This window comes from Hemiscyllium ocellatum, chromosome 34, assembly GCF_020745735.1.
Source record: "Hemiscyllium ocellatum isolate sHemOce1 chromosome 34, sHemOce1.pat.X.cur, whole genome shotgun sequence".
In the NCBI taxonomy this organism is placed as follows: Eukaryota; Metazoa; Chordata; class Chondrichthyes; order Orectolobiformes; family Hemiscylliidae; genus Hemiscyllium; species Hemiscyllium ocellatum.
The window spans coordinates 40,069,632-40,086,944 of NC_083434.1; the positions used below are offsets into that span (position 1 = coordinate 40,069,632).

Below are 17,313 nucleotides of genomic sequence, written 5' to 3' on the forward strand. Positions count from 1 at the left end.
GATTACCTGCCACACCTGGGTGCTGGCTTTCTGTGTTTCCTGCACAAACCCCCTTCCCCCAAGTCCTTTTGTGTTGCCGCTTTCTGCAGTTTTCCTCCATTTCGATAATATTCTGTTCTTTTGTTCTCCTGTCCAAAATAAACAATTTTTCCCGCATTACACTCCCACTAACAGTTGGATTATCAGGAGCATCCAGGATATTGTAAACGGGGAGAGACCTCTTGGAAACCTCTCACTTGGGACCTGATTCTCCCAGTCTTTCACTAATACCTGCTCCTCGGTCACACCTCGGAAGGACAGTGCACTCACATAAAGCCTGCTCTCTTGCTAACGTTTCTGACCTGGGCTTTTTCCAATGTTCCAACAAAGCACAATGTAAGCTCACGGAACAATGCCATATCTCCCGCTTAGACACTTCACAGCCTCTAGGACTCAATACTGAAATCAAGAACTTCAGAAACTGATCACATTTTGTCTGTTCCCCATTTCTGATACAGTTCTGTCCCCCACCTTCCCTACAGCCATGTCATGTTTGTAGCTCAATTATTTGGCACTTAGGAAAAAGAACCAATTCTCTCTCTTTCCCACTTAAATTTACATCTATTTACATCATCATTTCTCCCCCATTAACAACCCCTGAACCCCTGCCTCTATCATCATAACTTTACAACTACTTTCTGTTCTGACGCAGTCATATTGGACTCAAAACATTAAGTCTATCTTTCTCTCCAGAGATGTTGCCAGACCTGCCGAGTTTCTCTAGCATTCTCTGCGTTAGTTTCAGTCACATCTACAAACTGTCTTTCTATGAAGACTGAATTTTTAAAACCTTTTCACGCAGAGGGTTGTGCGTGTATGGAATGAGCTGCCAGAGGAAGTGGTGGAGACTGGTACAATTACAGCATTTAAAAGGCACCTGGATGGGTATATGAATAGGAAGGGTTCATGGGGATATGGGTCAAATGCTGGTGAATGGGACTAGGTTAGGTTAGGATATCTGGATAAGTTAGACCAAAGGGTCTGTTTCTGTGCTGTACATCTCTATAATTCTATGACTAATTACTCAGCAAACTAAGAACCTTACAATTTCTCTGCAGAATTGTTATAAGCTTATCCAACCCAAATGGGTTTGGTTGAGGGCATCCATAATTCCACCTTGATGTTATACCTGCGCAGGACAGACTAAAACTGTGCCATAGAAAGTCAACACTGGATTATAGGGTGGCACTGTGGCTCAGTGGTTAGCACTGCTGCCTCACAGCATCAGAGTCCCAGGTTCGATTCCAGCCTTGGGCAACTGTGTGTGTGGAGTTGGCACATTCTCCCCGAGTCTGTGTGGGTTTCCTCCCACAGTCTAAAGATGTGCAGGCCAGGTGAATTGACCATGCTAAATTGCCCTTGGTGTTAGGTGCATTAGTCAGTGGGGAAGTGGGTCTGGCTGGGTTGCTCTTCGGAGGGTCGGTGTGGACTTGTTGGGCCGAAGGGCCTGTTTCCACACTGCAGGGAATCTCATCTAATCTAAAATGGGTTTATTCTGGTATATACATATATTCAAATGACCACAAGAGGGTGCTGTTATGGAACGTTGCCATTCTGTTGTCTTTAGCTGTGCCCAGTACTCCATTAATGTTTGACGATTTTTTTTAACGTGTGCTGCACACCTTTAAAGGAATAATTATATTTAAGGTAAGGAACAGGGAGTTTAGAGGAGGTGAGGGAATTTGTTCTTCATGCAGAGAGTGGTGGAAGTCTGGAACCCACTGCCTGTAAGAGGAGGAGAGACAGAAACCCTCATTACATCTAAGAAATATTTTGATGTGTACTCCTACTGCCAGTTCTACTTAGCCACATGTTAAAGGTATCTGGATGGGTATGTGAACAGAAAGGGTTTAGTGGGATATTGGTCAAGTGCTGGTAAATGGGACTAGATTGGGTTAGGATATCTGGTTGGCGTGGACGAGTTGGACCGAAGGGCCTGTTTCTGTGCTGTACATCTCTATGACTCTATAATCAAGAATCTTATGTCGAGAACTTCTTAAAGTCACTCAATGATTTGGCCTCCACAGAGTCACCACCCAACGGCTGAAGAAATTCTTCCTCATCTCAGTTCGGAAGGGTCCTCTCTTCACTCTGAGGCTGTGCCCTTGGATCGTAGTCTCACCTGCTCGTGAAAATATCTCCACATCCACTCCAACCGGCCCTCTCAATGTCCTGTAAATTTCAATCAGATCCCCCCCCCCCTTATCCTTCTACATTCTATCCAGTACAGAGGGTAAAAAATGAGGTCTGCAGATGTTGGAGATCACAGCTGAAAATATGTTGCTGGCTAAAGCATTGGCAGGTCAGGCAGCATCCGAGGAATAGGGAATTCGTATCAAGTACAGACCCAGAGTCCTCAATGCTCCTCATATAACAAGTCCTTCATCCCCAAGATTATTCTGTAACCCTCCTCTGGACACCGACACCAGCACATCCTTCCTTAGAGACCCGACCCGAAACTCTGTCCCCTCAGAGGTTAGAAGAATGAGGTGATTAGATTACTTACAGTGTGGAAACAGGCCCTTCGGCCCAACAAGTCCACACCGACCTGCCGAAGCGCAACCCACCCATACCCCTACATTATCCCTTGCCTAACACTACGGGCAATTTAGCATGGCCAATTCACCTGACCCACACATCTTTGGGCTGTGGGAGGAAACCGGAGCACCCGGAGGAAACCCACGCAGACACGGGGAGAACGTGCAAACTCCACACAGTCAGTCGCCTGAGTCGGGAATTGAACCCGGGTCTACAGGCGCTGTGAGGCAGTAGTGCTAACCACTGTGCCACCGTGCCGCCCTCTTCTTGAAACAAAAAGATCCTGACAGGCTGGATTCTGAAAAGTTGTTTCCCTCGTGGGAGAGGCTGGGACTCAGAGACTTTGTTTAAAGGGCGTCAAATTTAAGCAGAAGATGACGAGAAATTTGCTTCTCAGAGTGGGTCATGAGGTTTTGGAGCTCTCTTCCCCAGAGAATAGGGGAGGTTGGGCCATGGACTATTCCTAAGGTGGAGATAGATAGATTTGTGACCAACAAAAGACTCTACTGAGGGTGGGCGGAGATCAGCCCGTGATCAGAACAGTCGTATTAAATGGTAATGCAGACATGGGGAGTTTGCACGTTCTCCCCGTGTCTGTGTGGGTTTCCTCCGGGTGCTCCGGTTTCCTCCCACAGTCCAAAGATGTGCGGGTCAGGTGAATTGGCCATGCTAAATTGCCCGTAGTGTTAGGTAAGGGGTAAATGTAGGGGTATGGGTGGGTTGCGCTTCGGCGGGTCGGTGTGGACTTGTTGGGCCGAAGGGCCTGTTTCTACACTGTAAGTAATCTAATCTAATCTAAAAGGATGATGGCCTGTTCCTGCTCCTAATTTGCAGGCTTGTCTGTACAACTTGGTGTCTTGTCAGTGTGAGATTAATTTTCAGTTTTATTTTCTGATGTGTGCAGGTGAGCTGTAAGCGAATGAGCTGTTTTTTGTGTTGAGACATTGGCTGTCCCCGAATATACATGAACATACTGTGGATGCTCAGTTGTTGTATTCTTGCCTTTCAGTTGATAGTCTGGGATTGGGACTCCAATGGCAAACACGACTTTATTGGCGAATTTACATCGACCTTTGTAGAAATGCGTGGGGCAATGGATGGCAGACAGGTAAGGAAAGCACATCCTCCAGTTGAACGTTCATCATTCCATAGAAATGCATTAGCTCTGTTAGCTGAAAAACCCAATAAGCTCTGTTGTCCCCTTTACTTTATCTCCTTGCAGGTTCAATGGGAATGCATCAACCACAAATACAAAGTCAAGAAGAAAAACTATAAGAACTCTGGCATCGTCATTCTCAACCACTGTAAAGTGAGACTCCTCTACTTTCGCTTCTGACTGCCTGGAGATATGAAATCCTAAAGCATTATAAACCCTGATGATAGAGGACCCAGCTCAGTAGATTGTGTCAGACTGTCTCTCACTGCCCCCCACAAATGGTTGGAGAGACTTGATCTGTAGAGCTCACAGTCACACTGCAGGGAGTTGGTGTTTGGGTCTGAGTTGAGGAGAAATCTCTTCATGCACAGGGTTGTGAATGTTTGGAATTCCTTACCTGTGGGTGCTCAGTGGTTGTACTCAACAATGAGGATTTTAGACACTAAGCGAGTCGAGGGCTATATAATGTAAGTGAAGTTGCAGCTGAAGGAGAAGCAGTATTGAAGGACTGAATGGTCTACTCTTTCTCCTATTTCTTATGACCCTTGAATATTGAGATGTGCTTTTTCAATATTCTGCCTAACAATGGGTTTCCTTCTATTTCTTACTCCTGCCCCTGTCATCTACCCAACCCCCCCAGTTCCCGCCCTGCCCATGAGGTAGCTCTGTTGTTGGCAGTTTGCTCCTTGTGTTTTGGGGAGTTTGGGTCTTGGTGTCTGCTTTGACTAACCCCTACCTTGCTCCTGCCAACAAACTAAACCTCAGGGGGACAGGGATTCACAATTGAGATGTGCAATTTCTCCACAAGGCTAAAGGAATTGTGCTGATTTCTCTGTCACTGGCTTTCAGACATAGCGAATGGACAAATGCCATTTTTCAATTAGCGTTAACTGCTGTGAATCTCACACAGCAACACAAGGCAATTAGGGATCAGCCATTCAGCCCCCTTTTCAGTCCCCTCTGCCATTTTGTTAAGACTGTGGCTGATATGAATGTGGCCTCAACTCCACATTCCAATCTCCCCCTGACCCTTGGCTGTCTTGCTTCTCCCTCTTAGCCGTAAATATTCAATTTCTCAGCTTTCACTGCTGTCTGAGGGAGAGAATTCCTCAAACGCCGGACCCTCACAGAGGAAACATTTTTCCTCAGCTCTGTCTGAAATGGGAGACCTCTTATTTTCATACAGTTTTGCTTCGTTCCAGATGCCCTCAGAAAAGGAAACACCTTCCTGGTGTCAAAGGCCCCTCTGGATCTTTCGTATTTTAACAGGATCTCATTCCTTCAAAGCCCAATGGGTATTGACCTACCCTGCACAATGTTCCCTCATAGGGAGGCCAGGCCTCCAACCTGTTCTGCCATCCATCTAGATCACATCTGATCTCTGACTCAATTCTATTTCGCACCTTACCTGCATGATCCTCGCTACCTTTACTCAGTCTGAGTCCTAGAAACGTGACATGATAAGACCTTGTGGCAGGGTATTCTAGGTTTCTGCTCCAATAAAATCTGGTGGTGGTCACGGGTTTGGAAGGTGCAGTCTGAGGAGCCTTTGGCCAGCATGTTTCCCACACGCCTTCAAGTATTTTAACATGGTAGTGGTTATCATTGACAGCATCTGAGTGAAGGCTCTGATTCTGCTGCTGACAATAATCGCCGTTCTTCCTGACCTGCAGATCCACAAGATGCACTCGTTCCTGGATTACATCATGGGCGGGTGTCAGATTCAGTTTACAGTAAGTGACTCTTTGTTACAGGTTTTAATCCGATTGTAAATCCAGCTCTGTGCCCTTGCTGCTGTCACTGTCGAGCTGGTTATTAATGGCTTTGAGTATTGGAGCTGTTGGTGTTGAGGTTATGCAGGGAGCAAGTGGTCTTCCCCTGTCGCGGATATAGACTGTTCCACTTGCTGGTGCTGCAAACTCAGGTATAGGTCTCATCAGCTCTGTATGATTCTATGAGAGTGAGAAGATTGGACCTTCAAAGGACACTGTTGATGGTGTGTAGACATGGTGACTAGACATGGTGTACAGACATGGTGTGTAGACCACGAGGGTCTTAATTAGAGAGGGCTGCAACAACTGGGGAGCTCCAAGTAGGAAGCCCAGAGCAGGACTCCCTCAGAGACAGCTGACTGATGAGGGCAGGGAAAAATTGACACAGTCTACTCCTATAGACAGGCAGGAGGCTGGAAGAACACAGCAAGCCAGGCAGCGTCAGGAGGTGGAGAAGTCAACGTTTCGAGTGTAAGCTTTCTTCAGGAACCTGGTTACACCGGGAACATTGACTTCTCCACCTCCTGACGCTGCCTGACTTGCTGTATTCCCCCAGCCTCCTGCCTGTCTCCCTTGGATTCCAGCATTTACAGTTTTTTTGTCTCTAACTGCTTACTTGTGTAACCTTTTCTTTTCAAATCTAGCCCACACTAAAACACCTCTTCGCTCAGAGACCCAAGTGTTACTGACGGGTTTTGGGGGGGGGGGGGGGGGGGGGGGGGGGGGGGGGGGAGGAGGGTGTCAGGGGAGCCTGGGGGGAGCAGGGGTATGCTGCTGTTCAGGGCCCCCTGAGCAGGAACGAACACTTAAAGAAACAAAACTCCAACGGAACTACAATCGGGATGCTGTGTGGCCATTCAGTGCTCCATTCTAGCCCAGGTTGCTGCTGTCTCACTGAACCCACACGCTACCACATCCAGAAACGACTCTCACCCTCTGGCTCCACACTGGCATTTCTGCACACCATGTCTACACACCATGTCTGCACACCATGTCTGCACACCATGTCTACGCACCATGTCTACGCACCATGTCTACGCACCATGTCTACGCACCATGTCTGCACACCATGTCTGCACACCATGTCTACACACCATGTCTGCACACCATGTCTACACACCATGTCTGCACACCATGTCTGCACACCATGTCTGTACACCATGTCTGCACACCAATGTCTGCACACCATGTCTACACACCATGTCTGTACACCATGTCTGCACACCATGTCTACACACCATGTCTGTACACCATGTCTGCACACCATGTCTACACACCATGTCTGCACACCATGTCTACACACCATGTCTACACACCATGTCTGTACACCATGTCTACACACCATGTCTACACACCATGTCTGTACACCATGTCTAGTCACCATGTCTACACACCAGCAACAGTGTCCTTTGAAGGTCCAATCTTCTCACTCTCATAGAATCATACAGAGCTGATGAGACCTATACCTGACCCTCAACCTAATTCCATTTCCCAGCACTTGAGCCTTGAATACTGTGATGTGACTAGTGCTCATCTAGGTGCTTTCTAAAGGTTATGAGGCACCTCGCCCCCACCACTCTCCCAGGCAGAGTATTCCAAACTGTCACCACCCTCTGGTCAAGAAGCTTTTCCCCACATCCCCCATAAACCTCCTGCCCCTCACCTTGAACCCATGTTCCCTCATAACTCACCCTTAAACTAAAATGGATAGCTGCTCCTTATCCACTTTGTCCATACCCCTCACAATCTTGTACATCTCAATCGGATCACTCCTCAGTCTTCCCTGCTCCAAGGAAAACAGCCCAATCCTATCCAACCTTCCCTCAGGACCGTCCCAGGCAGCATCCTGGTGAATGCCCTCTGCACTCCCTCCAGTGCTATTCCATCCTTCCTGGAATGTGGTGAGTGGAACTGCACACCATGTGGCCTCACCAAAGTTCTATACAGCTCTGACATGACTTCCCTGCTTTTGTAATCTGTGTCACAATTGATAAAGTTAAAGTCACGCAACAACAGGTTATAGTCCAACAGGTTTATTTGGAAGCATTACCCGATGAAGAAGCAGCCCTCTGAAAGCTAGTGCTTCCAAATAAACCTGTTGGACTCTAACCTGGTGTTGTGTGATTTTTAACTTTGTCCACCCCAATCCAATACCGGCATCTCCAAATCATGTTTTGATAAAGGCAAGTGTCCCAAATGCCTTTTTCACCATCCTACAAGCGTGCCTTTTTGCATTCAGAGATCTGTGGACAAACATGCCGAGGTCCCTTTGTTTCACAGAATTTCCTAGTGTCATGCCTTTCATTGAATACTTTCTTGTCAAATAACTCCTTCCAAAGTGAATCACCTCACACTTTTCAGGGTTGAGTTCTTGCCTGGTTGACTATCCTGTTTATACCTTCTTGTAGGCCAATACGCAACCTCATTGTGAACCAACTAACCAATCTTTGTGCCTTCCACTAACTTACAACCCAGCCTCGGCCTACCAACATACTTATCTAGGTCATTTATATAATGAACAAATAACAGGGGAGCCAAAGCAGATTGCTGTTGCATAGCACTGAACACTGGCTTCCAGTCACTGGAGCAACATTCTGTCGTCATTCTCTGTATCCTACAACTGAGCTAATTTTGAATCCATTCTATCAAATTACCCCGTATCCCATGTGCATGTTACCTTCTTGATAAGTTGCTATGTGGAACCTAGTCAAAGGTTTTACTGAAAAGTCTCTCTCCTTGCCTGAATTGGGATGACTCTCTGGTTAAACCCATCACCCTTCGACGCTCGAGGATGAGAGATCAGACTCTGTGGTCCTCTGGGACAATGCTGACTTCTCTGTACTTCTGGAAGTGGTAGCCTCTCTCCCCTGAGCCAATCAGGGATAGAGAGAGAGATTACACTTCTCAGCCAGTAACCTGGGACCCTCCCTCGGTTTGGGAGTGGGGTTAGGGGTGGTGATGCACATGGATCAAACTGCCTTAACCCACTCACTGGTGATCGTGTAAACCATTGTCTGGAAAGCTCCTGGTTTGTTTTGTTGGGCACTGAGAGACCGGTGCCTGTACGGCACGGTGGCACAGTGATTAGCACTGCTGCCTCACAGCGCCAGAGATCTGGGTTCAATTCCTCAGGCGACTGACTGTGTGGAGTTTGCACGTTCTCCCCGTGTCTGCGTGGGTTTCCTCCGGGTGCTCCGGTTTCCTCCCACAGTCCAAAGATGTGCGGGTCAGGTGAATTGGCCATGCTAAATTGCCCGTAGTGTTAGGTAAGGGGCAAATGTGGGAGTATGGGTGGGTTGTGCTTCGGCGGGTCGGTGTGGACTTGTTGGGCCGAAGGGCCTGTTTCCACACTGTAAGTAATCTAATCTACCAGTGTTGGCCATTCTGGTAGCTCCTAATCTGCTCTGCCTGTAAGATTGCAATTGTCAAAATCTTGCAGTGAATCCCATTCCCCTGTACTCACCACCCCACACTGGGTCCCAGAGGATCAACACCTTAATTTTAACTTTCTCATCCACATTTTTAAATTCCTCCGTTCCTCCCCCCACCAACTCCACCACCTTCCAAGGTGTCTGTCCTCCTCTTATTCTGGCCTCTTGTACATCAACTGATTTCTGCCCTCTCACAGTTGGGGACCGTACCTTCAACTGTCTAGATCTGGAATTCCCTCTTTAAACCTCTCCACCTGTACTATCCCACTTCCCTCCTTCAAAACCTACCTGACTGCCCAAGCTGTCAGTCACTGTATGTAGTTCAGTGTCTGATTCTCCGTTCCAATTGTAACGCTCCAAACATTTTGGGACTTTGTACAATGTTAAAGGTACAGTCCATGTACCCCACATTAGCAACCCGATTAACACGGCGTACCACTGAAACCCTCCTGTCCCTCCAAATGTCACCACATTTCATCAAATCAAATCCACATTCAGTGTTTCCTATATCTTGAGAATGGGAGCACAGAGTGGAGAGAACAAAGACAAGGAATGGGTGCTGACCTGGGAATCTGGTAAGTTTTTTCTCTTGAGTGCTAAATTAGCCTAGACAGTCACATTCTGATCAGAAACCTAACAACTGCAAAACTAATTCAACAGAAACTGTCTTCTAGCTTCAAATGTTTCAGTCAGTTGAAAATGGTTACTTGAGGAGGTGTTTATTGATGCAGCAGAAAGCTGAGTGAGCATGTGCAACTTGGGTGTGAGTCACCAATACTCTATAAAAGCAGGCAGGTTTTGTGATGGTGTAGAGTGGGGACAGTGAGGACTGAGGGTCCAAAGTTAAAAATCACACACCAGCTTGTCCACCTGATGAAGGAGCGTCGCTCCGAAAGCTAGTGCTTCCAATTAAACCTCTTGGACTATAACCTGGTGTAGTATGTTTTTTTTTTAACTTTGTACACCCCAGTTCAACACCAGCATCTCCAAATCAGGACTGAGTGTGACTGTGAATTTGGTACAGGTGAGAACTCACTGCAGAGGGGAAATAGTGTTATCCCATTTTTAAGCTTCCAGTAGCTGGTTAATGTCCAAAGCCATCAAATAAGGGAGCAGGCAGGTGATTTATTGTTAAGTTTTAAGATTTCACCCTCTAACTGGAGATAGTAAATGAAACCAGTAGCTGGGAGGTATAAATATTGCATTAAATAACATTGTGCATCAGATAACAGTTGAGTGATATTTTCAAAATGTGAAATATTTAGTAAAGCACCATAAAGCTGCTAAGGAAGGTGATGTGTTGCAGCCACTGTATGTTAGCGCTGGTGGACATCTATATCATTCACAGAAATCACATTAAGTCATATAGCATGAAAACAGACCCTTCGGTCCAACTAGTCCATGCTGAACATAATCCCAAACTAAACTAGTCCCACCTGCCTGCTCCTGGCCCATATCCCTCCAAACCTTTCCTATTCGTGTGCTTATCCAAATGTCTTTTAAGTGTTGTAATTGTACCCACATCCACCACTTCCTCAGGAAGTTTATTCCATACCTGAACCACCCTCTGTGTAAAAATGTTTGCTCCTCAGGTCTTTTTTAAAATCTCTCTCCTCTCGCCTTAAAAATGTGTCTGGTGTCTTGAAATCCCATATTCCAGGACAACTACTATTAACTCTATCCAGACCTCTCATTAACTTATCAATTTCTTTAAGGTCTCCTCTCAACCTCCAACACTCCAGTGAAAAAGGTCCCGCCCTATCCAGTCTTCCTTTATAACTCAAATCTTCCGTTCCTGGTAAATCTGTTCTGAACCCTCTCCTTTTGAGGAACGTCCACTCAGGGTCTTTAGTTCCTGGTTTGGATATGGTATTGCCTCAGGGATGAGGAAATTTAGTGTCAATATTGGTGCTTTAAAAAGCATTTGGGGCTAAAAGGCTCAAAGAAAGTGGGTGGAAAACCAGAAACGTTTGTTGAGTTGGGTGACTTAGCCATGATCAGAATGAATAGCAGAGCCAACTCAAAGGGCTGAATGGCCTATTCTTCACCTATTTCCTATGTTTCTATGTTTCTTCGAAGCAGAGACAGGAAGGATTATGATTGCTAATGAGGGAATAAAAACATTGAACAAATATTTTGTGTATGTCTTTAAAGTAGAAGACACAAGTTGCATATCAAAACGTAGATGGTAACCTAGACAGCAGTGAGGAAATTAGGATCATTGATATAGAAAAGGGAAAAGTGTCAAAGAAACTCAAATGACTTAAATCCAATCCAGGATGTATTTAATGAGTGTACTGCTGGCTGAGGCCAGTAATGATTGCCCGTCCTTAATTGCCCTTGGGAAGGTGGTGATGAGCTGCCTTCCTGAACTGTTGCAGTCCTTTGGATGAAGGGGATTTTGACCCAATGCCTAAGAAGGAACAAGTCGGGATGCTGTGAGGTTTGGAAGGGAACTTTCAAGTGGATAGCCTGTGTCCTAGCTTTCTAAGACAGTGGATCCACTGGCTGTTATTCTCCACTGACTGTATGCTGCAGCTGTACAAAACTCTAGTGCGGCCACACTTGGAGTATTGTGTACAGTTCTGGTCACCGCATTATAAGAAGGATGTGGAAGCTTTGCAAAGGGTGCAGAGGAGATTTACTAGGATGTTGCCTGGTGTGGAGGGGAGGTCTTACAAGGAAAGGCTGAGAGACTTGAGGTTGTTTTCATTGGAGAGAGGAAGGTTGAGAAGTGTCTTAATAGAGACATATAAGATAATTAGAGGGTTAGATAGGGTGGACAGGGAGAGCCTTTTTCCAAGAATGGTGACGGCGAGCACGAGGGGGCATAGCTTTAAATTGAGGGGTGATAGATATAGGACAGATGTCAGAGGTAGTTTCTTTACTCAGAGAGTAGTAAGGGTAGGGAATGCTTTGCCTGCAACGGTAGTAGATTCGCCAACTTTAAGTACATTTAAGATGTCATTGGACAGGCGTATGGACGTACATGGAACAGTGTGGGTTAGATGGGCTTCAGATTGGTATGACAGGTCAGCGCAACATCGAGGGCTGAAGGGCCTTACTGCGCTGTAGTGTTCTATATTCTATAACTGCTTTGGAAAGTCCCGGCAGGTTGGAAGTTCACAAATGTAGCATGATGCTTCAAGAAAGCCAAGACGGAGAACTGCAAGCCAGTTAACATTAACCTCACATCGATTTATAACCTTCTGGGTTCAATGTTGAGTTCAGCACCTTCAAATTATGAACCCATTCCTTCCCTTTCTTTTAACTTTACTTGTTCCATTCTCTGTCTCCCTCTCTACACCCCCCCTTCCCCCCAACCCCAGTGGGACTGACTGTCCTTTCCAATCTGGCAGTTAGACACACCATTGTTCTGCCATTCTCACATTTCGATCTTTTAATCTGAACTATCCACATCCTTTCTCTCCCAGCACTCCAGCCCCCTTCTCACACCATTGCATAAATACTATCCCCTCCACACTTCACGTCAGCTCTGATGAAGAGTAATCTAGATTCGAAACACGACCTTGCTGTCTGTCCCCAGATGCTGCCTGACCCGTTGTGATCTCAAGCATTTTGTTTTCAGTTCAGATTCCAGCATCTGCAATAATTTGCTGCTAACCTAATGTTAATCATTGGACAAGTGCTGAAATCTGTTCTTAAAATCTTAACAACTCACTTAGGAAAGCACAGCATAGTGAGACTAAGTGAACATGGTTTTACGGAAGTGAAAATTTGGTTTGACAAATATATTGGAGTTTTGTGGATATAACTTATAGGATAGATAAAGGGGGACCAGTATATGTCCTATATTTCAATTTCAGAAGAGTGTTTACTCAGGCACCAAGAGATTAATATGCAGGAAAATGGCTCATGGAGGTTGAAGGGGAAATATTAACATGGTTGGGTCAATGCACAAACATCAGACAGCAGGGATAAATGGGACATTTTCAAGTTGGCAGATACTAATAGTTGGAATTCTGCAATTCTATTGGGGCTTCTGTAATTGCATACAAAAGATTATACAAAGAAACAGAGACAATACATGTTTGTTTGGTGATGAGACAAAGCTAATTCAGAATGTAAGCTGTGAGGAGGATACAAAAAGTTTGCAAAGAGATCTCCCGCATGTATATAGAAGAGGCATGTCCTCACTTAAAGTTGTATTTGCTTTCCTGAAAATTTGCAAATTTGAGTGAAAACGATTTCCCCATAAAACCAAAGTAAAAGCTGTGGCTCAGCTCTGTCGGAACTTTAACCCTATTAAAAAATACATTAAGTGCCATATTCTGCAAATTGAGATGCTTTATGTTGCTAAATTCTTATATTGGTACATAATAAACCTCTTACAATACATACCTGTTGAAATATATGTTACCTGACAACTTACCTCCCACTCATAGGATCAAAGGAACAGGAGACCATGCTGTTTCCATGCTGTAGGGAATCTAATTGAATCTAATCTCACTGACGACAGTCCATTCCATGTCAGTAAACTTTCTCTGAACAGCCTCCAATGTCCTTTCTGAGATAAGGACACCAATAATATATTCTGTACTCCTGATGTGGTCTCACCAAAGCTCCGCATAGCTACAGCATAACATCTCTACTTCTCTACTCATCTCCGCTCCCAACAAATGGTAACATTCCATTAACGCAGTACCCATCAAGATTTATTTGTATTTCTTCAGGAAAGCTTCCTCATCAGTATGTGCCGCCTCGGGGATGACACAGAGCTGGTGGCTGGATGCCTACTTCCCTTCCCAATCTTGCCAATGGTGCCACAAAGTGGGAAGGTTGGCAGTGACCAAGGTGGTTAGAGGGATGGATCTATGGTAAGCAGGAGGTTCGGTGATCTGGGTCAGCAGTGAGAAAGAGGTATTTGGAGACAAGGGCGAAAGGCAGGTATATGGATTTAAGTCACAGATCAGTCATAGACTCATTGAATGGTGGACCAGGCTTATTTTCTCTTTGAGTTGTGAGGTTTTGGAAATCGCGGGTCAAAAAGCGATGGAAGAAGAGTAATTGAATATTTCAAAGTCAGGGATAGATAGATTCTTCATAAACAAAGGGGTGAAAGGTTACTGGGTGTAGGTGGGATCGTGAAATAATCAGCCACACTGTAATAAAATGGAGGAGATGCAAGAGGCCGAATGGCCTTATGCTAATTTGTCTGCTAGTATGAAAAACAATAACTGTTTGCTTGTACTGCTCAGATTAATATGTTTATCATTAAAATGCAGAAATGATCAGAGATTCTGCACAAATCCAACATTCAGATCTCGCCCAGTGTTTGTTATGTTGCATTATTATGTAGGCACAGATCTGTAATTAAATTTGCTTCTATCATTCAGACTTGCTGAATTGGATTACAAATTAATAAACAGATGCACAGGGAAACGTCACTGTCTGTCTACTAATTTTATTAAGCATTGCATCTGCCTCAATTTATCTCTTACTTGTATCACTTTTGCTTCCTCTCTTTACACTTTGTTCATTCTCCAATGACTTTGGTGCAGACACAGTGAGGTTGCCTGATATTTGGGAGAAAGGGAAGTGTGATGTCGGTTTAACTAACAATTACGGCAGTGCTGTGGTTGTTAACTGAATTTAACACTCTCTGCGCTCTCCCTGAGGATCTCCACCTGAGCATCATGGAGACTCTTAATAGGTTTGGAGGGAGATGCTGCAGCCTCTCAGGCTGACTTCCCTGAAAGGGAATACCAGGTGAGCCACCTGCTGTTATAAATGTGCAGTGCAACAGGGCACAGACCTGAAATGAACCAGGCAGGAAATGAAAGTGTTCGGAGTTGGGTCTAGCTGTTGCTCTGTCGCCACTGGTCCTCAGGCAAGGAGAAAGTGAGGACTGCAGATGCTGGAGATCGGAGTGGAAAAGTGTGGTATTGGTAAAGCACAGCAGGTCAGGCAGCCTCCGAGGAGCAGGAGAATCGACATTCCTGATGCCTGAAATGTCTACTCTCCTGCTCTTCAGAGGCTGCCTGACCTGCTGGGCTTTTCCAGCATCACACTTCTTGACTTTAGCCTCAGACAAGACCTTTTACCTTTAAGAAACAAGTGAAGCCTCAGAGAGGGTGCAGAGAAGGATTCATGACAAGGTTTCCAGTGGTGAGGGATTTACTGAGGAAAGCTGGGGGGGATGTTGGGCTGTTTTCTTTTGAAGAAGAGAAGATATGACAAGTGGTTTGATACAGGTGTTCCAAATCATAAAGAAAAACAGAAATTGCTGGAAAAGCTCAGCAGGTCTGGCAGCATCTGTGGAGATTTCTGATTTATAATATCTGCAGTTCTTTATTTTGTCTTTAAAACCATGATAAGTTTGAACAGAATGAATTGGAAAAATTTGTTCTCATCATCGGAGATGCGTGGTTGATGTAAAAGACCAAAGAACCTAAGTTGGCGTGAGGAAAAGTGTTTCATGCAGTGAGTGTCTCAGATTTCCAGCAGCTGCTGTATTTTGCATTTGTTAGAGTGACTAGGATCTGGAATAGAGTGCCAGAGAATGTGATGGAAACAGATTCAATTATGGTTTTCATAGGAGCATTGGATCATTATCCTGAGAGAAAACTATTAATGGACGAATGTGAGGTGATGCATTTTAAAACATTAAGTACAGGTGGAAGTTATACAGTGAACCCTCAGGAGTATTGATAAGCAGAGGGATCTGGGTGTGCAGGTCCACAGATCACTGAAGGTGGCAGCGCAGGAGTTATAAAGGCCTATGGCATGCTTGCCTTCGTTGGAAGGGGCATTGAGTATAAGGATAGGCAAGTTATGCTGCAATTTTATAGAACTTTAGTCAGGCCACACTCAGAATACTGCGTTCAGTTCTGGACACCACACTACCAAAAGGATGAAGAGGGTACATAAAATGTTTACCAGGATGTTGCCTGATATGGGGGATTTTAGCTATGAGGAAAGGTTGGATAGACTGGGTTTGTTTTCACTAGAATACAGGAGGTTGAGGGGCATCTTGATAGAAGTTTATAAGACTGTGAATGGCATGCAGAGTGGAAAGTATGAGGTTTTTTTTCCCCAGGGAGAAGGTGTCAGTTACTGAGGGACACAGGTTCAAGGTGTGAGGGGGGAAGATTAAAAGAGAAGTGTGAGGCACATTTTTCACACAAAGGGTGGGGAGTGCCTGGAACACGCTGCCGAGGAGGTGGTGGAAGGAGACACAATAACAGCATTCAAGAGACACCTGGATTAATACATGGATAGGAAGGGAATAGAAGGACATGGATCCTGTAAGTGAAGACAGTTTTAGTATGGAAGGGCAAAATGTGTCAGCACAGGCTTGGAGGGCTGAAGGGCCTTTTCTTGTGCTGTATTATTCTGTGTTTAAAAACCACTCGGAAAGGGCAAAGCAGTGGGGCTAGTGAAGCTGCTCTTGTAGAGAGCTAGTACAGAAACAACAGGATGAATGTCCTCCTCTGCTCTGCAACCTTTCTGCAATTAAAACCTTGCTGTTCATGGCACCCATGTGCTCTTCTGTAAAAAACACATACATGTACACATATGCAGATAAGTAAACATGTGCACATGTACCAAGACACACGTGTACACACTATCCAGCAGGACATTATAATCATTGTTACCTTTCCAATGAAAAATCTAAAAGGAAATTATTCAGGGAGCATGTCTGTTGGAATTCTAAATACCTCTAGTGTAAATTTTGACTTCAATTTAAACCAGGGAACTCAAATCAAAGGGAAGAGATTTGTACTGAATTGTTCCACTGGTCTCACTTTTATAACATGAGGCCAATGGATATTTGTTCGCGATTTTTAATACTCACTTCCTACAGCATTTCCTCCACATGGGCAGGGAGCAGAGATTCTGCTTCAGAAGGCATTCTCTGAGGACAGTATACTTCTCCATGACTGGGTGGGGGTATTGCTGGCAAGGTCAATGTCGGTGGGCGGCACGGTGGCACAGTGGTTAGCACTGCTGCCTCACAGCGCCAGAGACCCGGGTTCAATTCCCGCCTCAGGCGACTGACTGTGTGGAGTTTGCACGTTCTCCCCATGTCTGCGTGGGTTTCCTCCGGGTTTCCTCCCACAGTCCAAAGATGTGCAGGTCAGGTGAATTGGCCATGCTAAATTGCCCGTAGTGTTAGGTAAGGGGTAAATGTCGGGGTATGGGTGGGTTGTGCTTTGGCAGGTCGGTGTGGACTTGTTGGGCCGAAGGGCCTGTTTCCACACTGTAAGTAATCTAATCTAATATGTCAGCGTAATCTAATCTTATCATTCTTCCCTAATGGCTTGGCTATTTCAGATGGGCATTAAGAATTGACCGCCTGTAGGATGGACTAGGTAAAGATAGTAGATATCCTCCCCTGAACAGTGTTATTGAA

General features: G+C 45.3%; 1 protein-coding gene across 1 annotated transcript in view; it reads left to right on the forward strand.

The window, feature by feature from the left end:
• The window catches only part of LOC132832339 (copine-4), a 321,120-nt gene that overhangs the window by 264,983 nt on the left and 38,824 nt on the right, over nt 1–17,313 (forward strand). The window contains exons 7-9 of the mRNA XM_060850268.1: nt 3,587–3,685; nt 3,800–3,886; nt 5,407–5,466. Coding sequence (XP_060706251.1) covers nt 3,587–3,685; nt 3,800–3,886; nt 5,407–5,466 — 246 coding nt within the window. The remainder of the gene's footprint in view (nt 1–3,586; nt 3,686–3,799; nt 3,887–5,406; nt 5,467–17,313) is intronic.